This window comes from Ziziphus jujuba, chromosome 1 (assembly GCF_031755915.1).
Source record: "Ziziphus jujuba cultivar Dongzao chromosome 1, ASM3175591v1".
Taxonomy (NCBI): Eukaryota; Viridiplantae; Streptophyta; class Magnoliopsida; order Rosales; family Rhamnaceae; genus Ziziphus; species Ziziphus jujuba.
Window position 1 is genome coordinate 39015282 of NC_083379.1, and position 20003 is coordinate 39035284.

Here is a 20003-nt window from a genome sequence, read left to right on the forward strand (position 1 = left end):
CTATGTTGCTGAGAATGGAGGATTTTTGGTACACGTTTTTGAGATCGAGTATCCGTTACCTGATATGCTTCATGTTAAGAAGCAGAAAATCAAATTTCCTTCGATTCCCAGCACCAGTTGTGGAATAACAACACGTTTAAATATTTTTGGAGAATCGATCAGTTCCACTACTCGTAGTTACTTGGTGCAACCCATTGATTCTCATGTTGATTCTGATCCGTTGATGGTGATTAGGCATCTAGAATGGGAAGGTTCATCATCAGGGCATGATAAAAATTTATGCAAAACTACCACGTATTTCGAGGTGTTCAATGTTAGGACTGGCAAGATGGTCGAGTGCTTGGGTGACAAGTCAATATTCTTGGCAAGGAACGATTCCAAATATATAGTTGCTTCAATAGTAGATTTTTGTCCGAGCTACATATATTTTGCTGATGATGCTAATGATGATGATGATGATGATGATTGTGATGATGTTGAAAGAATTGGAAATTCGAAATGTGATTATGGTGCATATGACATGGTGACACAAAACGTTTGCTGTTTTACCAGTGCTCCATTCAACCGGTTTCTTCTAGCGGGTTGCAAGTGTACTCTTTTCATAACTGCAAGAAATTACTGCGCCATTAAAGAATTTCATACCAATAATGCATAAAAATACAAACACAAGAGCTAGCTAGACAGCCGATTGGCCGTGGGTCCATTAATGATAAATAATTATATATGCTGTTATTGTTTATTTCGAGGGTTTTCAAGTTATATATCTATGTTTATGGTTTTTGTTTTTCTTTTCAACAACATATATTAGCCTGGACGAGGGACGATTTTTTTTTTCTTATTTATTTATCTTTTCCTTTTAGCTGTATTTATGAAAACAATTTCTTATATAACTATTTGGGTGCGGCATGAACTTTTCTTTAATTTCTTGGTTACATGAAAAATTTCTGCAAATGATATATTGATTAATTTTAATTTTGTCGGATTCTTTAAATGGAGAAGTAGTTAAAAAGAAAATGCATTATTTGTATAGTTTGTTTGCAGAATTTGGGATGCCAATTTTCTATCTTCCTGAGTAAATTCACTGTGCATATATACCAGTCGATTGTTTTTATTTTTATTTATTTATTTATTTATTTATTTTTATTTTTTAAGTTCTATCCAAGATTTAAAATATAAAAAATTTTCTCAAAATTTTCATTGGTTAAAGGATAGAAATAAAATTTAGATTATAAATGGAAACATGTAGAATTTCCATAATATCTATCGAAATTTTAAAAATTTCATCAATTATTTCCATGAAAATTTCTGTTAAAATATCTAATTAAATCCTTAACAATTTGGTTGAAAAATCTATAATATCCATTGAAATTTCGAAAATTACTATGGAAATTTTGAAAATATCTGAAATTTTTAAAAATTTTTTTAATGAAAAATTCAAAAATATTATTGATATTTAGTAAATTATTTTATCAAATTAACTTTAGTGATGGTATTTTTAAAACCTTATAATTATTTTTTTAAATATTTAATGATATAAATAAAATGAAGTATTTTAAATTTAATAACTTTAATAAGTTCTATTCATTGATAAAATATATATATACTTGCTAGCATTTTGTATAAGATGTATTCGTTAGAATCCTATAATTACAAGTTAATAATTAATTATATAAGAATGAAAAATAATAATAATATGGAAATATAATATTATATAGAATTAATATTAATAGAATTTAAATTGATAACATTAAGCAAATAAAAATAAAAAAATGATAGAATATATTATACTGAACATTAAAGACAATTATATTTAATACAAGATTTTTATGATTGATATATTAATAATAATATGAAAAATTATTAAAAAAATATATCTTTTAATAATTATTTTTTACATTTAACATCTCAAAATGAAAACGAGAAAGATATTAACAATTTTCTATTATTTAAGAGTTTTATGAGTATTGAGATGATATTAATGAATTATTTTAATGATTATTTTATCTTAATTAATGAATAATTTATAAAATATATACTTTTTTTTTCCATATTTTTATCAATAATAGTTTATTTATGATCGCTACTGTTTACTATAAATTAAATTGATTAAGAAAATTATAATATGTAACAGCCCAGACCACCCGTATATGGATATTGTCCGCTTTGGGCTCAGCCCGCACTGTTTTGTCAAAAACGTCGCTGGCACACCGATCCGGATACTGGCTCTGATACCATCTGTAATAGTCCAGACTATCTGCATGTGGATATTGTTTGCTTTAAGCCCAACTCGCACTGTTTTGTCAAAACGCATCCACAAGGAAAATGTATCCACACGCTTATAAGCCATGCTCCCTTTTCCAACTGATGTGGGACTTCACATAATATCTTTTCAATATTTTTGTAATTTTTGTAATTAATTTGATAATTGATTGTTTAAATAAGTTAATACTAAAGTTTCAACAAAAATTTTCATCTTTCAAAATAATTTTCATCATTTTTTGTGAATTTTTATCTATATTCGATACTTTTTGATATTTCCATAGACATTTTTATATTCTGAAATCTTCGATATTTTCACCAATACCGAAAATTTGAATTTTGATTCTATGAATCTTATTGGGCAACGTACTATCAAAAACAATTTGTTAGAAAACAATCATGTGATTTTTAGACCATCTATTTTTTATGGTTTTTTTACAAATTTTTAATATGTGGCAAAAATTGATTGATATGATTTTAAAATAATTGATATAATTTAATTTTTTAATTTATTACATATATAAAAAATTTATAAAAATATCATGTAAAAATAGATGGTCCAGTATTTATCTTATTTTATTTTCCCTTCGTATATTTTTGCTAGATATGCATTTATATACCGTTGATTATTTTTTTTTTAAAAAAAAATCTTCAAGGATGATCATCAGAAAAGATTATTTAAAAAAATGATCATAAATATCATGCTGTTCAACGTCTAAGCAGATAAGGTTTATCATGCTCTTCAGCCAAACAAAAAAAAAGGTTTATCATGTTTCTTCTTCATCACCTACATTTTCCTTATCATCTGTATTACCCCAAAAAAAAAAAAGGGGGAAAAAATCTCCTTTATCATCCTTTTCTGATTTATCATATTTGTTTTTATTGTTTGACCTTATCTACAATCTAAATTAGAGGGCGGTGGTGGCACTACCTTATATTTTCCCTTTTTTTTTTAATTAAAAATTAATAAATATATAATCCTATATTTTTTTCTTACCTCATGCCTTCTAGCTTATTGGATACATCATATATGGAGGGGATCCAAGTCCTATGACAAAATTTAATGCAAATATATTTATCAAAAAATAAAAAAAGTCCTGTAACAAAATGAGAGTGAAAGTGAATTGATTTTAGGAAATTGTTGGAATGTATTAACAGGTTTTCCAATACGCAGTCCAGCTTTCCCCAAATCATATAATCGACCCAAAAAAAAAAAAAAAAAAAACTCCAAATAGGCAAAAAACCTACAATATGGTGTGATAAGCATCCACAAATGGTATGACTATAGGCCTAGAAATGTGTGATTAAGCCAAAATCAATCACAAGATTAATCCTGTTGCTACCATAAGAAGAATTCTATTGATGGAAGGCATATAATAGGCAATATTTGTGATTCCTAGGATGTAGGATCAGGACAAAGTTTATTATTACTTTATTACTTTATTTATTTATTTTTAATAATATTTGTAACAATAAATGATAATTACTACTGGAATTTAATTAGCTGTCAATAAGGGTTAACTTTTTTATTTTTTATTTTTTCTTCCAAGGCAAGTATTTTCCTTGATTGTAAAGTTTCTTGTATCTATTTATAGTTTTATACTTCTCTGTGATATTAAGCAGAAATTATAATAGAAATAGAAAAAGCTCATTAAAATTCTTGATGGTATTGTACAATTTATTTCAAGATATGTTTACAACAATAGCACGAGCAATGGGCGACATCAAGCAAGCAGGTTAAGGGTGTCACAGGCTTTGAAAGCTGGCAATATCATGCAAAAGAAAACAAGGAGAAGAAAAAGAAGAAGAAGAAAGAAAAAGCAGGAGTAGCTACCTATAGGTTGGTGCATTAACTACAAGTACCGAAACCGATAGTACTACCAATGCAAATTGTTCAGTCGTCTTGGTCTGATCTCCCTGATGATGTTCTGGAGCATATTTTCATGTCGAAAAAGTTTAATCTAGTCGACCTCTTACGCTTCCGTGACATTTGCAAGTGATGGAAGCATGTGATCTGCATAAACATGGAATATCACAAACACCAATATTTTTCAATCCTCAAAACACCAACGCTGTTCGATGGCTAATATAGTAACTGTCATGGTTATGAGTACAGGCATCTCACATCCGAGGTTTATAGACTAAAAGTCCCTGATGATGATCAATATTTTCAATATAGCAGTGGACCATGGCTACTCAAATACTGTTCAACCAACAAAGGAGAAGTTTTGCCATACAATCTTCATATCTTTCATTGCTTCAAGGATGGTATGGAAATCGATCTACCAGATAATCTACCTAACGTAGGAAGTCACAAAAAGGAATCACCAAGGAGTAAATCTCAGGTCTTATACCTATCTAGAATTCACTCTGGTCCAATTCCTCAACCATCCATTCTAACAGCAATGGAAGAAAGAAAAATCACTTTTCAATATTTAAAAAATAAAGGGTCTCTGCCCAGTTATAGCAAAATGAGCTGTTATATATCAGCTTTGATGAAAATGCAATATCACCATGCAGGGAGAAATTAAAAGCCACATCAGCAAAAGAAAACAACTTAAGATAGCCACATAAGCAGATAAAAACAAAAGAAAATAGAACACAACGTTTTAACACCACTACACAGTAAAAGAGTCGTTCATTGGTTGCCAAAGACAAGGCATGTTGCAGCTGCATCATTTCCTCCCATTGTGAGAGAGCTCGACCTCGAGCGAGGAAGAGGGAGAATAAGCAATAGCATCAGGAGGATAATACTCAAAGATGTCTGCAACATTGAAAGTGTTAGAGATTTTTAGATGTGAAAGGAGCTCAAGTTGATAGGCATTATTTCCCAATTTCTTTAAGATATGGCAAGGTCCAATCTTTTTAGCTTGCAGCTTGTTATAAGTTCCAGTTGGAAAGCATTCCTTACAAAGATGGACCGTAACACGATCACCAACGTCAAAAGATTTGAAACAACGATGAAGGTCAGCAACTGTTTTATAATGAGCATTAGACTTATGCAAATTTTGTGTCACCTGGGCATGAATAGCTTGGATTCTCTGTGCCATTGTTTCAGCTGCTTTGTGAGGAGGGAAAGAAGTGATAACAAGATCCACGATATGATTTGGGGGTTTAGTACAGACTATAGCAATAGGACTAAATCTAGTGGAGTGGTTTTACATGTTGTTGTAAGCAAACTCGGCTTGAGGCAAATAAGTATCCTAGTATTTTGGGGAGTCCCCAGCACGGCTTCGAAGCATGGATCCTAGTGTGCGGTTCATAACTTCCGTTTGGCCATTGGTTTGAGGATGATAGGTGCTGTTGAATTGAAGAACAGTGTTGAACTCGCAGCACAGACTTTTCCAAAAATGGTTTAGGAATTTAACATCCCTGTTAGAGGTAAGGGACTTGGGAATACCATGTGATCGCACAATCTCACGAAAGAACAAGTTGGCCACATAGGAAGCATCAGCAGCTTTCTTACAAGGAAGGAAGTGAGCCATCTTCGACTATTGATCGGCAACAACCAGAATAGAGTCAACCTTGCACTGTGAAAGGGGAAGGCGGAGCACAAAGTCAAAGGAAACATCCTCCCAAATGTTAGCAGGGACAGGAAGAGGAGTGTAGAAGCCCGTGTTTTGCTGGTGTCCTTTGGCAGTTTGACATATGGCATAATGCTGGACGAATTTGGTAACGTCCCGTTTCAGGTGAGGCCAAAAATATCATTCCTCAAGCAAGGAGATAGTTTTGTCCTGGCCAGTGTGAGCAGCTAGGCCATCGCCATGAAGTTCTTGAATAAGTTGAAGGCGAAGAGAGCTCCGAGGGATACAAAGCTGCAAACCTTTAAAAAGATATCGGTTATAAATGTGGAAATCCCTTGCTGCTTCCTGCAAATAACATCTTTGCCAAATGTGATCGAGATCTGGATCGTCTGAATATTGGTCCCTTAGTGCTGAAAACACCACAACCTCAAGTTGCAATTTATTGAGAAGATATGTCTTACGGCTGAGAGCGTCCGCCACTTTGTTGTATTTTCCAGCTTTATGGTGGAACGCATAAGGAGATTTCTAAAGGAATTGGGACCAGCGAATATGCATTTTGTTGATATGCTTCTGTGAATTGAAATGTTGCAAAGCTTGGTGCTCACAGTGAAGGACAAATTCCTTTTGAATTAAGTAATGTTCCCAATGTTTGAAAGCTCTCACAATTGCATACAATTCTTGCTTGTACGCGGACCACAATTGATGGGTAGGGGATAATTTCTCACTGAAAAATTCGATGGCCCTTTGTTCTTGCATAAGAACAGCTCCAATTCCTGTGGAAGATGCATCTGTTTCCATTTCGAAGACTTTGTTGAAATCTGGAAGTGCTAACACAGGGGTTTCAGTGAGATGCTTTTTTAAAGTGGCAAAGCTTTGCTGCTGGAGAGGTCCCCATTGGAACTTTCCTTTCTTTAGGCAATTCACTAGAGGTTCCGTGATAGAGCTGAAATTCTTGACAAAACACCGGTAGAAGGTGGCGAGTCCGTGAAAGCTTCAAACTTTAGTTGCTGTTGTCGGTGTTCTCTAATCATGAATTGCAGCCACTTTGGATGGATCAGCTTTGATGCCATGTTTTCCCACGATAAATCCCAGCAAAAGGAGCTCCGAATTCATCAAGTAGCATTTCTTAAGATTGAGATACAGGTGGTTATCCTGAAGAATCATGAATACATGTTTAACATGCTTAATGTGGGCTTCATTGGACTGGCTGTAAACAAGGATATCGTCGAAGTATATTACTACACAAAATCCAATGAGGGGCTGCAAAATCTATGTCATCAAACGCATGAAAGTGCTTGGTGCATTACACAAACCGAAAGGCAAAAGTTGCCACTCATAGAGGCCCGAAGGAGTTTTGAATGCAGTCTTCCACTCATCTCCTGGTCGGATACGTATTTGGTGATACCCGCTGCGGAGGTCTATCTTGGAAAATACTTGAGCCCCATTCAACTTGTCTAGCATGTCTTCTAAGCGGGGAATGGGAAACCGATACTTGGTAGTGATTTTGTTGATGGCCGGACTATCAATACACATTCTCCATTCACCATTTTTCTTTGAAACAATAAGGTAGGTACTGCAGATGGACTAAGACTCTCTCAGATGAGATTTTTATTTAGCAAGTCTTCGACCATTTACTGTAAACTCTGAGCTTCTTTTGGTGGCATATGATAGTGAGGAAGGTTGGGAAGTCTTGCTCCTGGGAGCAAGTTAATGGCATGCTGAATATCCCTCATGGGTGGTAGGGAGTCGGGAAGCTCACTTGGACAGATTGTGGCAAAGTCATCAAGGAGCTATTGAATCGGTGGGGGAATATGAGGACTGGCCGTGGCTTGAACAGAAACAATAATACCAAAACATAATTATGACTGTTTGGTTTGTAACTTAAAATGTTTTCCAGAGATGGTTAGAAGGATCGGTCCCTTGTCTGAAGGTTGAGCTTGTGGAAGTCCATGTGTAGGTAGGGAGGTGTGGTCAAGTTGTGGTTTGGAGGGAAGTAGAACGATATTCTTTTCTTTCCCTTGAAAAGAATGAGTTTTCTTCTGGCCATCATGCATCATGGAATTATCAAACTGCCACAGCCAGCCTAACAGGATGTGGCAAGCGTCCATCTCCACGAGGTCACAAATAACCTTATCAGCGCAATGCTTCCCTATGCTGAAAGGGACTTTACACAGCTCCATAACCTTAGTTTCTACCCCCTTTTTAATCCAACCTACTTTGTAAGGGTTTGGGTGGCTTATGGTGGGAAGTTTTAGGACCTTAACCAAGGACTTAGACACTATATTCTCACTGCTTCCGCTATCTATAATCACCTCACACACCTTTTTATTGATAGTGCATTTAGTTTTGAAGATAGCATGGCGTTGAGGCTCTATGGGATGCTTGGGAGAGAGCAAAAGTTTCTGTATGATGCAGATTACTGGTTCTCCTTGGTCCTCATCTACCAATTCGGTTTCATCTCCTATAGTAGCAAATTCTTCTCCCGAATCCTCTTGATTTTCCATTAGGTTGACTTGTTTCCGGAGTGAACACTCATTAGATTTATGCCCTTGTTGACCAAATTTGAAGCATTTCAAAGGATAAGGTCGAACATATGGGTTAGTGGTTTTGGTGGATGGTTGTTGTGGTTTGCTAACTGGTTTCTTTGAGCTTTCCACTGGTGTAGATTTATGTGGAGGCATTTGAGAAGATTGGGGTTTGAATTTGGAAGGGTAAAATTCATTTGGTGGCTTCCATTTAACTGGGTTCTTGAAGGTTGCTCTCTCAATTTGTTTCTCAACTTTGAAAGCCAAATTAATAGCATCACTGAGGCTCCAAATAGGGCTAAGTTTCAATCTCTCCTGAATTGGAGTAACTAACCCAGCCACATATCTAGCAACAAGTTGGCCTTCATTCTCATTCAAATTCACTCGAGCACTCAACCTATAGAATTCTTCAGTGTATTCTCCGATTGTTCGATTACCTTGTTGGCAATGGTGGTATTGTTGGTAGAGAATCTGTTCAAAATCAGCTAGGAGGAATCGAGCCCATAGCATACGACGCAACCGAGACCAAGTTTGAATTGAACCATTCCCTTGCTTCCGTCGATTGTTTTGCACTTGTTCCCACCAGGCTGAAGTACCTCCATGAAACTTATAAGCTACCAATCGGACTTGTTTTTCCTCAGGTATTGACATATATTCAAAGAACGATTCAACAGTTTGCAACCAATCAAGAAAATCCTCAATGTTCAAAGACCCATCAAAATTTGGTATGTCTAACTTAATACGATAATTGGAAACGTTTTGGTCTCGGGCATACCTGTCAGTTGTGGGTTGAGTACTGCGACCCATTGCCATGGCTTCCAATTCATCTTTCGAATCTGAATCAAGTGGAAGAGGAGCACGGGGCTGCACATTTTGAAAATGCCGATGTTGGATTCGTGGGAGTCGGGGTGGTGGGGAGTCTAGAAGGTCTGGATCTGGAATATTGACCAATTGGGCAGGTGTTTACTGACCATGGGTTGCTGCAGATCTATCTCCGGACTGGGTAGGAAGATGAGAATTAGCAGCTCCATTACTCACCCCAAAACTGGAGCTAATGACAGAATAGAGCTGTCGAATCTCAGTTGAAAGTGGATCAAATTTTTGGTCTAATTTGGCAACAGCAGATAGAAGCATTTTTGCCGGAATTGGCCATGAACACCTCGAGAGACAAACCAAGGACTTGTGGGTTATGGGCTCTGATACCAATTTGACGTAGGAAGTCACAAAAGGGAATCACCAAGGAGTAAATCTCAGGTCTTATACCTGTCCATAATTCACTCTGGTCCAATTCCTTAACCATCCATTCTAACAACAATGGAAGAAAGAAAACTCACTTTTCAATATTTCAAAAATAAAGGGTCTCTGCCCAATTACAGTAAAATGAGCTGTTATATATCAGCTTTGATGAAAATGCAATATCACCACGCAGGGAGAAATTAAAAGCCACATCAGCAAAAGAAAACAACATAAGATAGCCACATAGCAGATAAAAACAAAAGAAAATAAAACACATCGTTTTAACACCACTACACAGCAAAAGAGTCATTCACTGGTTGAGTAAGATAAGGCATGTTGCAGCTGCATCATTAACGCATGGATTTGTCTCTCCTTTAAAGTTTTGCATCTCTTCTCATCCCTCAGCACCCTATGTCTATGAAAAGGTGGTCTTGATCGATGGAAAAGGGAGAAGGCTAGCATTTTGCTACAGCGAATATTCTCCAGGCAAAAGATCACCGCATGAGTTTCGTAGTAGTGTGACTAGTAATTGGTATGTAATTGATGCTACCTTCATGAGAAAGACAATCAATACAACCGCTTATGATGACGTTTCGATCGACAGAACTTACCTTTACGTCGTTCCCAGTGAAGGATGCTTGCTGTACAAGTTCCTTCTCCTTGGTTATAATAAACCTGAGGAAGTCAGATTTATTTCAAAACCCAATAATGTTTTTGCAATTGCTAGTTCAAATCATGATATTTTCGGGGATTTGAGTTTCTTCGGTGCACCAGCTTGGACTCAGACTTGGAGGTACTTGTTGCAAACATCTCCATTAATGGTGATCATTTGGTATATGGAATGGGAATGTTGTACAAGTAGTCATACTGCTTTTATGAAGAAGAAGAAGAAGAAGAAGAAGAAGAAGAAGAAGAAGAATGTTAACAACCATTACTACTGCTGCAAAACCAAATACTTTGAGGTGTTTGATGTTAACACGGCTGAGGCTGTGGAGAGCTTGAATGATAAGGCAATATTTTTGGCACGCTACGATTCCAAAATTGTGCTTGCTTCCAAAGTAAACTGCAACCCAAACTGTATATATTTTGTTGATGATGCTTTTGAAGGAATTAATTTATCATTGGAACGTGATTTTGGGGTCTATAATTTGGAGACCAAAACCGTTGAGCCTTTTTGTAATGCTCCTTTCAATCGCTGGGTTCTAATGGATCCCACGTTTTTCTAACATTGCTATGATCTATGTATAATACAGAGCTGTATATTTGTTTTATATATTTCTAGGATTCTGAAAGTTATACAATTATGTTATTATTTTTCTTTTTTTGGCATATATTCAATTGGAAGTGGGAGGAGATTTTTTTTTATTCTTTTTATGCTCGTGGTTATCACCATTTGGCCATGAAAACAATTTCTTAATCATATCAATATTTGGGTGTGGCATGACTTCTGCTTAATCTGTTTTAAGGTCAAAATTTTCTGCAATTGATTAATTTCAATTTTGAGGGTTTCTTATGGAGAAGTAAATAAGAAAACGTATTTGTTAGATCGATTTATTTTTTAAATATGATTTAAATTTTTTTTTTTCAATATTCAGCGTCTTCCAAACTTCAATTTGGCATTTGGATTTGTGCTCAATAAATTCAATGTCAATATCGAAACAAAGAAAAAAAAAAAAAAGAAAGAAAGAAAAAAGTAAATTCAATTGATCTCAAAACTGGTAGAACTTTCTATTTTTTGAATAGAAAAATAATAAAGTAAATCATCCTTTATATATATATATATATTGTTACCTCATGCTTACTAAATTATAAAGCTCGATACATCATATATCATATATGGAGGGGATCCAAGTCCTGTAACAAAAATTAGAATAACAGTGGGTTGATTTTCGGAAATTGTTGGAATGCATTGATAGCCTTTCCTAATCCAAACACAGCTAGCTCTCCCTAAATTATTCCAAATTATATAATTGACAAGAAATGAAAAAGAACTTTCTATTTTATTTACTTCTTATTATTATTATCTTTTTAAAAAGTAGGAATGACAATCCAATGGTAAATTCATATTCGGAGACCCAATAAAAAGCCAACTCCGATAACACCCTGACCCAGTTCCTTGTAGATACACGGACGACCTGGTTAAAATGTGATAAAAACTCCAAAAAATAAAAATATATGTGTTTTTTTTTTTGTTTTTTTTTTCTCTAATAGAATCCGATCTAATTTGAATATAAAATTATAAAAACTCAACCTGATCCAAAATCCTATTAGATTTGCCCATACTAGATCCGATGGGTTGGTCATACGACTGCCATATCTAATAAATCAACTTCAATTTTTTTTTTTTTTTTGGGGGGGGGAGGGAAATCAACTTCAAAGTTGATGGAAAAAAAAAAAAAAAAAACGAAAAACCAACAATATGGTGTGATGAGCATCCACGAATTGCATGATCGGGTCTAAGAATGTGTGATTAGGCCAAAATCAGTCATATGATTAATCCTTCCTACCGTAGGAAGAATTGTATTGATGGAAGGATTAATGTTTGTAATTAATTGGTAGTGTTTTTGTAATTCCTATATGCTTTAGGATCTATAGACACAAGGTTTTTTTTTTTTTTTTTTTTTTGAAAAATATTATTCTATTATAATCATCATTATCAATATGATAATTTAATTTTCAGTTTAAAGAAGATTTTTAATATAAAAAATTAAAACATAATAAATTTTTTTTTAATTGCTTGCACGGCAAGTATTTAAAGCTTCTTGTATCTATTTATACCTCTAAGTAACATGAAACAGAGAGAACAAAAAACCTTCATAATGAATTCTATATTTAAGATACTGTACAATTTCTTTCAAGAGAAGGAGGAGGAGGGGGTTGCTACGTTAGCTAGTATTGAAACCAATACAAATTCTAAGTCTTGTTGTTGGTCCGACCTTCCTGATGATGTTCTGGAGCACATATTCAGGTCGAAGAAGATCGAGCTGATCGACCTCCTACGCTTCCGCGACGTTTGCAAGTCATGGAAATCCGTGATCAACGAAAACATGGCATATCACAGACACCATCTCTCAATCCTCAAGTCTCCAACGCTTTTCATTGGCTGTTATGAAAACCGTCACGAACCCAAGGTTTATAGGCTGAAAGTCCCTGGTGATGATCAATTTCATGGCTACATGTATAGCAATGGACCATGGATACTCAAATATTGTTTTGCAATCAAAAATTTCCCTCACAATCTTCGGATCTTTCACTGCCTCAAGGATATGGAAATCGAAATTCCAGATAACCCACCACGTGGATTCGTGTCTCCATTAAAGTTTCGAATTTCGACAATCAATGATATAATGGTGGTCATTCTGATCGATGGAAAAGGCAAAAGGCTAGCATTTTGCAAGCTCAATTCACAAGGCAAAAGAATACCTGAGTGTAGCACTAGTTTGACTTGGAATGAAATTGAACTCCCTACATTCTTTAGAAAAACACTTGATAGTAGTACGTTTACTTACGACGACGTTTTGATCCGTGGGAGTCACCTTTACCTACTTCCAAGTGAAGGATGTTTGCTATACTTGTTCCGTCTCTACGGCTTATGTTGTGATGTTTGGGATTTGGTTATTTATACATATTATCATCGGGAACTCAGATTTATTTCAGAACCCAATAATCTTGCAATCGATGGTGGTTCAAATAAAATTTTTAGGAAATTGAGTCCGGCAGCTCGGAGGTACTTGGTGAAAACATCTCCAATGATGGTGGTGATTCGGTATGTGGAATATTGGGAATACTGTGGCAGGAAGGGTGAGAAAAAGTACTACTGCTGCAAAACCAAATACTTTGAGGTGACTAATGCTCACACGGCTGAGACTGTGGAGAGCTTACATAATAAGGCAATATTTTTGGCACGATACGATTCCAGAATTGTGCTTGCTTCCAAAGTCAATTGTAATCCTAACTGTATTTATTTTGTTGATGATGCTTTGGAAGGAATTAATTTATCATCGGAATGTGATTTTGGGGTCTATAATTTGGAGACCAAAACCATTGAGCCTTTTTGTAATGCTCCATTCAATCGCTGGGTTCTAATGGATTCCAAGTTTTTCTAAATGGCTATGATTAATGCATAAATTGCTCTCTATATTTTTTTGTTTTTATATTTCAAGGATTTATGAAAGTTATACCATTATGATTTTTTTTTTTGGGGGGGCATATGTTCAATTGGATTTAGAGGGATGAGATTTTTATTTTTATTTATATTCCTTTTTAATAATTTCTTAATCATGTCAGTATTTGGGTGTGGGTGTGGCTTAGCTTTTCTTTTGTTTCTTGTTTACGTCAAGACTTTCTGCAATTGATAATTAATTTCAATTTTGAGGGTTTCTTATGGAGAAGTAGATAGGAAAATGTATTTGTATAGTTTTTACTTATTTACTTTTTTCCTCTCAATATTCAACATCTTCCAAACTTCAATTTGGCATTTACGTTTGTGCTTAATTAAATTCAATGTCAATATCAAAAAATTAAAAACCAAAAAGAGTAAACTGAATGTGCATAGATTGATTAGTTTTTATTTTTTATTTGTGAATTCATGAGGGAAAAAAAAAAAAAAACAAATTGCTTATTTTGCTACTCCAATGAGGAGTAGCAAAATAAGAATTTGTATTTTTTTTTTCCTATGAGGAGTAGCAAATTTTGCGACTGGATCTCACTATTAAAAAGTTAGTGCAACCTATTTATTTTTAAAATTAGTTAAAAATAGTGTGAACAAAGCTACTATGCATTACCATAGTTTGACTATCGCTAATTGGATATGATTTTCTTTTTACCTTTTCCCCCTTTTTTTTTTTTCATTTTATTTGTTTAAATCCTATGGGGAAGGTATCAAAACCAAATACTTATTTTTTCCTGAGAATGAACCAAAACAAAAAAAAAAACAAAAAAAAATTCCGAATGATCATCAAAGAAAAAAACAAAAAAAATCGTCCAAAAGAAAAAAAAAAAAAATCTAAAGAATTATATTCAATTCAATATGGTGGTGTTGCCTTAATTAAGTGATAAAGGGTTATGTTGATCAAGCCAAAATCAGTCACAAGATTCCTACCATAAGAAGAATTCTATTGATGGAAGGAGGGTTGTTAATGGCAATAACTGTAATTCCTATAATCTAGAGATTTTATTTTTATTTTGCTTTCCGAGATTACAAGTATTTTCCTTAATTAATTGTAAAGGGGCTCTTGTATTTTTAAAGTCGTCCGTATTATATATGAACCTGAAATTTAATTTATAGCTAGAAATTGCAAAAGGAAATATTCTTTTATGGCACTTCACATGTTGGTGAAGCAGCAGCTGCAGATTAAGGATGACGTCTTATTAGTTTCTGAAAGCCATGTCATCCGAAAGAAAATAACAAGAAGAAGAAGAAGAGCACGAGAAAGAAAAAAGAGGAAAAAGCACAAGTCTTGGTCCAAACTCCCTGATGATGTTTTGGAGTGTATTTTCAGTTCAAAGAAGCTACATTCAACAGACCTCTTGCGCTGCCGCGAGGTTTGAGTGTCTTGGAAATATGTGATCAACATCAAAATGGAATATTACAAGCACCAATTCTCAATTCTAAGGCCTCCGACCTTATACATTTCTAATAATAATAGCAATAATGGTAATTATAACCGTCTACAATCCGAGGTTTATAGGCTAAAAGTTCCTGAATTTCGAGGTAGAGAAGGATGGCTTTGTTTGTACAGCAATGGACCATGGCTACTCAAGTGTCTAACCGATGTTTTTCCTTATTATCTTCGACTCTTTCACTGCTTTGAAGATGTGGAAATCGAATTACCAGAGATTCCACCTCATGGATTTGATTTTCCCTTCAAGTTTCTCATATCGACCAGGTATAAAAAACAAGGTGCAGATTATTATTACTTTGTCCTTCTGATCGATGCAAAAGGGAAAAGAATGGCCTATTGCGATTCAAAACACAAAAAGATGAATTCCTTTATTTGGTTTGAAGTTTTTATCGGCACCCATAAAATTACATGTAATTATGACGACGTTTTGATCGTTGGAGATTGCTTCTATTTTGTTCTAAGTGAAGGATGTTTGGTATATTGCTTCCTTTTTGGTTATGACTATCCCAAGGTTTTGAGCTTTCATTTACATTCCAATATATGTAGACGAGTTAGTTCAAATAGTTTTGGAAAATCATTATCATCATCGAGTTTTGTCACTCGGAGGAGGTACTTGGTGAAAAACTTTGATGATCGTTTTGGTTCTCCATTCATATTTGTGATTCGGTATCTGGAATGGGAATGTTTGGATGATTACTACTACTCCTGCAAAACGACACAGTTTCATGTGTTTGATGTGAACACGGGTAAGACTTTGGGGAGCTTAGAAGATAAGTCAATTTTTTTGGCACGTTACGATTCTAAAACTGTGGCTGCTTCTAAAGTCAAGTGTGAGCCAAACTGTATCTATTTTGTTGCTGATGGTTTGGAAGGAGTTAGTTTATCATCGGAATGTGATTTTGGGGTATTTCACTTGAAGACCAAAACCATTCAGCGTTTTCGTAATGCTCCATTCAATCGGTGGGTATTTCTAAATGACTTTGCATAATTTTTTTTTTTTTTTTTGATGAAAAATAACTCATTCATTGATAAAAGAAGGAGACCTATGATTTTGCATAATTTAATTCTGGGATTTGACACTCATACTATTGTTGGTCTATATATCTTTATTACTTTTTAGTAGCCAGCTGGGTTCGGGAGGCTTTGCTTTTATGACTAAATGATAGAAAATTAAAATTTACAATTAATAAAGGCATCTTGAACATTGCCTTTAATATGTTTTTGGAGCATCTTCATTGAACTTGGTGGATTACTATCTAAGTGACATAAAAATTAGCAATCTTAAAATTTAGGTATAAATTATTGATATCTAGATGGTGTATTGATATTTGATAATCAATTAAAAAGTTGTTCTTTAATAGTTTTGTTCCAAAAAAAAAAAAAAAAAAAAACAGTTAGATAATTGTACATTTTATTAATGGAAAATTTAAAATGTCTAATAAAGCTTTTGGAAGTAGATATCTGCCTTAACAATGTGTATGCCACAACTCAATTAGATAGTAATTTTTTTAAAAGAATGTCTATATTTGTTTATTTTCATAATTAATATTTCTATTAGAGATGTTCTTATTTTTTAGAGTTTAAATAAGATTAAAAATATTAAATAAATTTATTAAGATGTGTATCAAATAAATTTATCAAGTGTTCATTTGTCAATAACTAGATTATACTAAAATATTGTGCACTTAGTATAATTTTGGTAGACTAATGTGGCCCATCACTAGTACGCCCTAAGTACTGACAGATTAATTTAATAAAAATTATCATTAATGATTCATTATTCCATAATAGGTTTTAGTTTCAAAAAAATTAAAAAAACCAACTAATATTTGGGGCGGCGACAAATAGCAAATTAACTCTTAGATTTTTTCATTATTGTTGGCATGATCAGTAGGCCCAAGAATATGGGACTAAGCCAAAATCAATCATAACATTAATCCTACCATAATAAGAATTCTATTGATGGAAGCAATTGAACTAAAGAGAATTTAATACCGTACCCCATATAATGTAGACATACATATATAGTTGGCAATACATGTTTGTAATTTCTATGATTTAGGATTTAGACAGGTATTTTGTATATGTATTTATTTTTGCTTCCAAGACAAGTATTTTCTTGTAGTTATATTTATATAAATATACTTGTTTGAAATTATTGAAATATTTCAATAGCTCGGGACAAGCAAGTATATGTCCTCCTCCGATCACGTACTGGTAGCTTCTAATGAAAGCTGCTATGTCGTCCAAATAAAACAACATGAAGAAAAACAAGAAAAAAGAAAAAGGCAATTGGTAAATAAGCTTCGCATAATAATAAAGAGGCTTGTGCTGTAACCATAGTACTATTAAAGTCTTGTAATTGATCCGATCTTCCTAAAGATCATCTGGAGGATATTTTCAGGTCGAAGAAGATTGATCTGATAGACCTCCTTCGCTGTCGCGACATTTGCTTGTCATGGAAGTATGTGATCAACATAAACATGGAATATTACGAACACCAGCTCTCAATCCTCAAATCTCAATGCTATTTGTTGGCTGAACCGTCTCGAATCTGATGTTTTTATAGGCTTAAAGTCCCTGAATTTCGTGGTGGAGGATGGTTTTGCCTGTATAGCTGTTGACAATGGCTACTCATATACAAAAAAAACGACGACGTTTTTGCCTTACAGTCTTCGTCTTCGGATCTCTCACTGCTTCAAAGATATGGAAATCGAACTACCGGACAACACATCCGAAGGATTTGAATTTCCTTTGAAATTTATCATATCCAACGAGAAAACAAGAATCAGTACTATAAGAATGATGCAGATATGTGGGTGCTTCTGATCGATGGAAAAAGGGGGGAAAAAAAAAGTGGCGTATTGCTTACTTACATCACAAGGCAAAAGACTACGGCCGGATTGCACTTGTTTTATTTGGCGAAAAACTGATTTCATGAGAGATACAAGCACATCTAATTATAATGACTTCATGGTGTACGGAAAAAAAGAATTTATGTGGTTCCTAGTGAAGGACATTTTCTACACATCTTTGAGTCTCTCACTGCAGAGTTTTATTGTTCTCCGTATTATCATCATTATAAGAAGGAGGTCATCAAGTTTCTTTCAAAACCCAATATTATAATCTGGGCAAATACTTTCGGAGAATTGATTTGGTTCACCCAGAAGGTACTTGGTGCAACCACTTTATCAATTTGATGATGTCGATGATGATGAAGAAGAAGATTATTGTCCATTGATGATGGTGACTCGGTTTATGGAATGGGAATGAACGGTGGCTCTTTATGGGATGAACAATGCCTCGAAAGATGGCTATTTCTGGCTCGAACGGTAGGAGATGGTGGGAACGGAAGGGAAGAAAGTATGTCTGTTTCTTTTATTTTTTACTTTTATTTATTTTTTATTTAAATTAAATCTATACAGAAGGCCTGGGCGGTGGCTTGGGAGGTGGGTTTCTGGCAGATGTTGGCCTGGGTGGTGGCTTGTTCTGGCCAAAGGGTTTCGGATGGATGTTGGCTCTTTCTCTCTATGGATGAATGGTGGCTCCTCCAAATGATGGCTCTTTCTCTCTCTCGGGATGAACGGTGGCTCTTGGTGGGAACGGAAGGGAAGGAAACTTGTGGGAGATGGGAAGCTTGTGGGAGCACGGTATTTGAAAGGGGAATTGACATTCTAATCTGAACCATCCATTTTAGTCGAACGGCCATGCATTACCCTCACTAAAGGACCACGTTTTTTGTCTGGATGCAATACAATCAGGATGTCATATACATATATATATATATATATATATATATATATATGTATGTAATCAACAAATTTGGAATTTTCCTTTCTAACCATCTTAATGCTAATGTTCTTACATTCCATGTAGTTGAAGACAGTGTAGTTCCTCTATAATTAGTAAGTACTTCAATATATATGTGGATTGGAAATCAATGCATAATTGAAATTAATTAAATATCATAACCAATAATTGCTCATATACATTGATATGATTGACTTATGAGTTGTCTTCCATATCCGTGTACGCAAACCTAACAATACAAAAAAATCCAAACCATTTGACGATTAAGATATTTTATACAAATTAATTTGCACTTAAGCAATTGAAGTACGAGGACTAGTTGTCAGGACCCGTCCAAAATTTCTCACCGGAACCCTAGACAAGCCCTGATCCCAGGGAAACTCTACCGGATCCTCCAATGGAAAATCCGGCAGAACCTCCCCTAAGGGTTGAACTTACAACAATTTTTCCTGCACTGAAAATACACTTCTATGTACACCACCTTATTCCTCCCACATTACTACAATTTAAGTTCCACAACTGGCAGCACTTCAATAACAAATTATACAAAAGGCATATAATGGAATTAATTTAGTAAATAACCAATTAAAATATATCATCACAGGTTCTCGTCTGCCCACACCACCTATTTAGTGCTGCACATGTCAATTACACTTCAATATCGTGTTAAAAATATGCCAATGCATAACATAGAAAGAAAGGTCAAACAACATCACATTAACAACAAAATAAAAACAATAACAACATTTTAATGATACTGGTATTAATGTAACTTGCTCGAGGGCTACCATATAACCACATCTGCCCAAGGGCTATCTCACCTACCCAAAGGCTACCACTTGTCCGAGAACTATTATACTTGCCCGATGGCTATCTTTCTTGCCCATAGGCTGTTATACTTATCCGAAGGTATCATATGGTAGTAGTAATAATAATATAATAACATCGATTAAGAATATTGGTAAGAAATTAAATCACAATTAGATAACATAACATAAATACATAAAAATCATATCTTAAAATCC

General features: G+C 34.4%; 2 protein-coding genes across 2 annotated transcripts; both read right to left on the minus strand.

Moving 5' to 3' along the window:
* Positions 1-5963: 5963 nt before the first annotated feature.
* Positions 5964-6581, minus strand: LOC132800452 (uncharacterized). The gene is made up of 2 exons (XM_060814125.1): positions 6447-6581; positions 5964-6308 (listed from the first exon to the last, which is right to left on the minus strand). The coding sequence occupies exons 1-2, from the start codon at positions 6579-6581 to the stop codon at positions 5964-5966; spliced, it is 480 nt and encodes a 159-aa protein (XP_060670108.1).
* A 1061-nt stretch (positions 6582-7642) lies between these two features.
* On the minus strand, positions 7643-9442 carry LOC132800453 (uncharacterized). The gene is made up of 2 exons (XM_060814126.1): positions 9280-9442; positions 7643-9144 (listed from the first exon to the last, which is right to left on the minus strand). The coding sequence occupies exons 1-2, from the start codon at positions 9440-9442 to the stop codon at positions 7643-7645; spliced, it is 1665 nt and encodes a 554-aa protein (XP_060670109.1).
* Positions 9443-20003: the final 10561 nt, after the last annotated feature.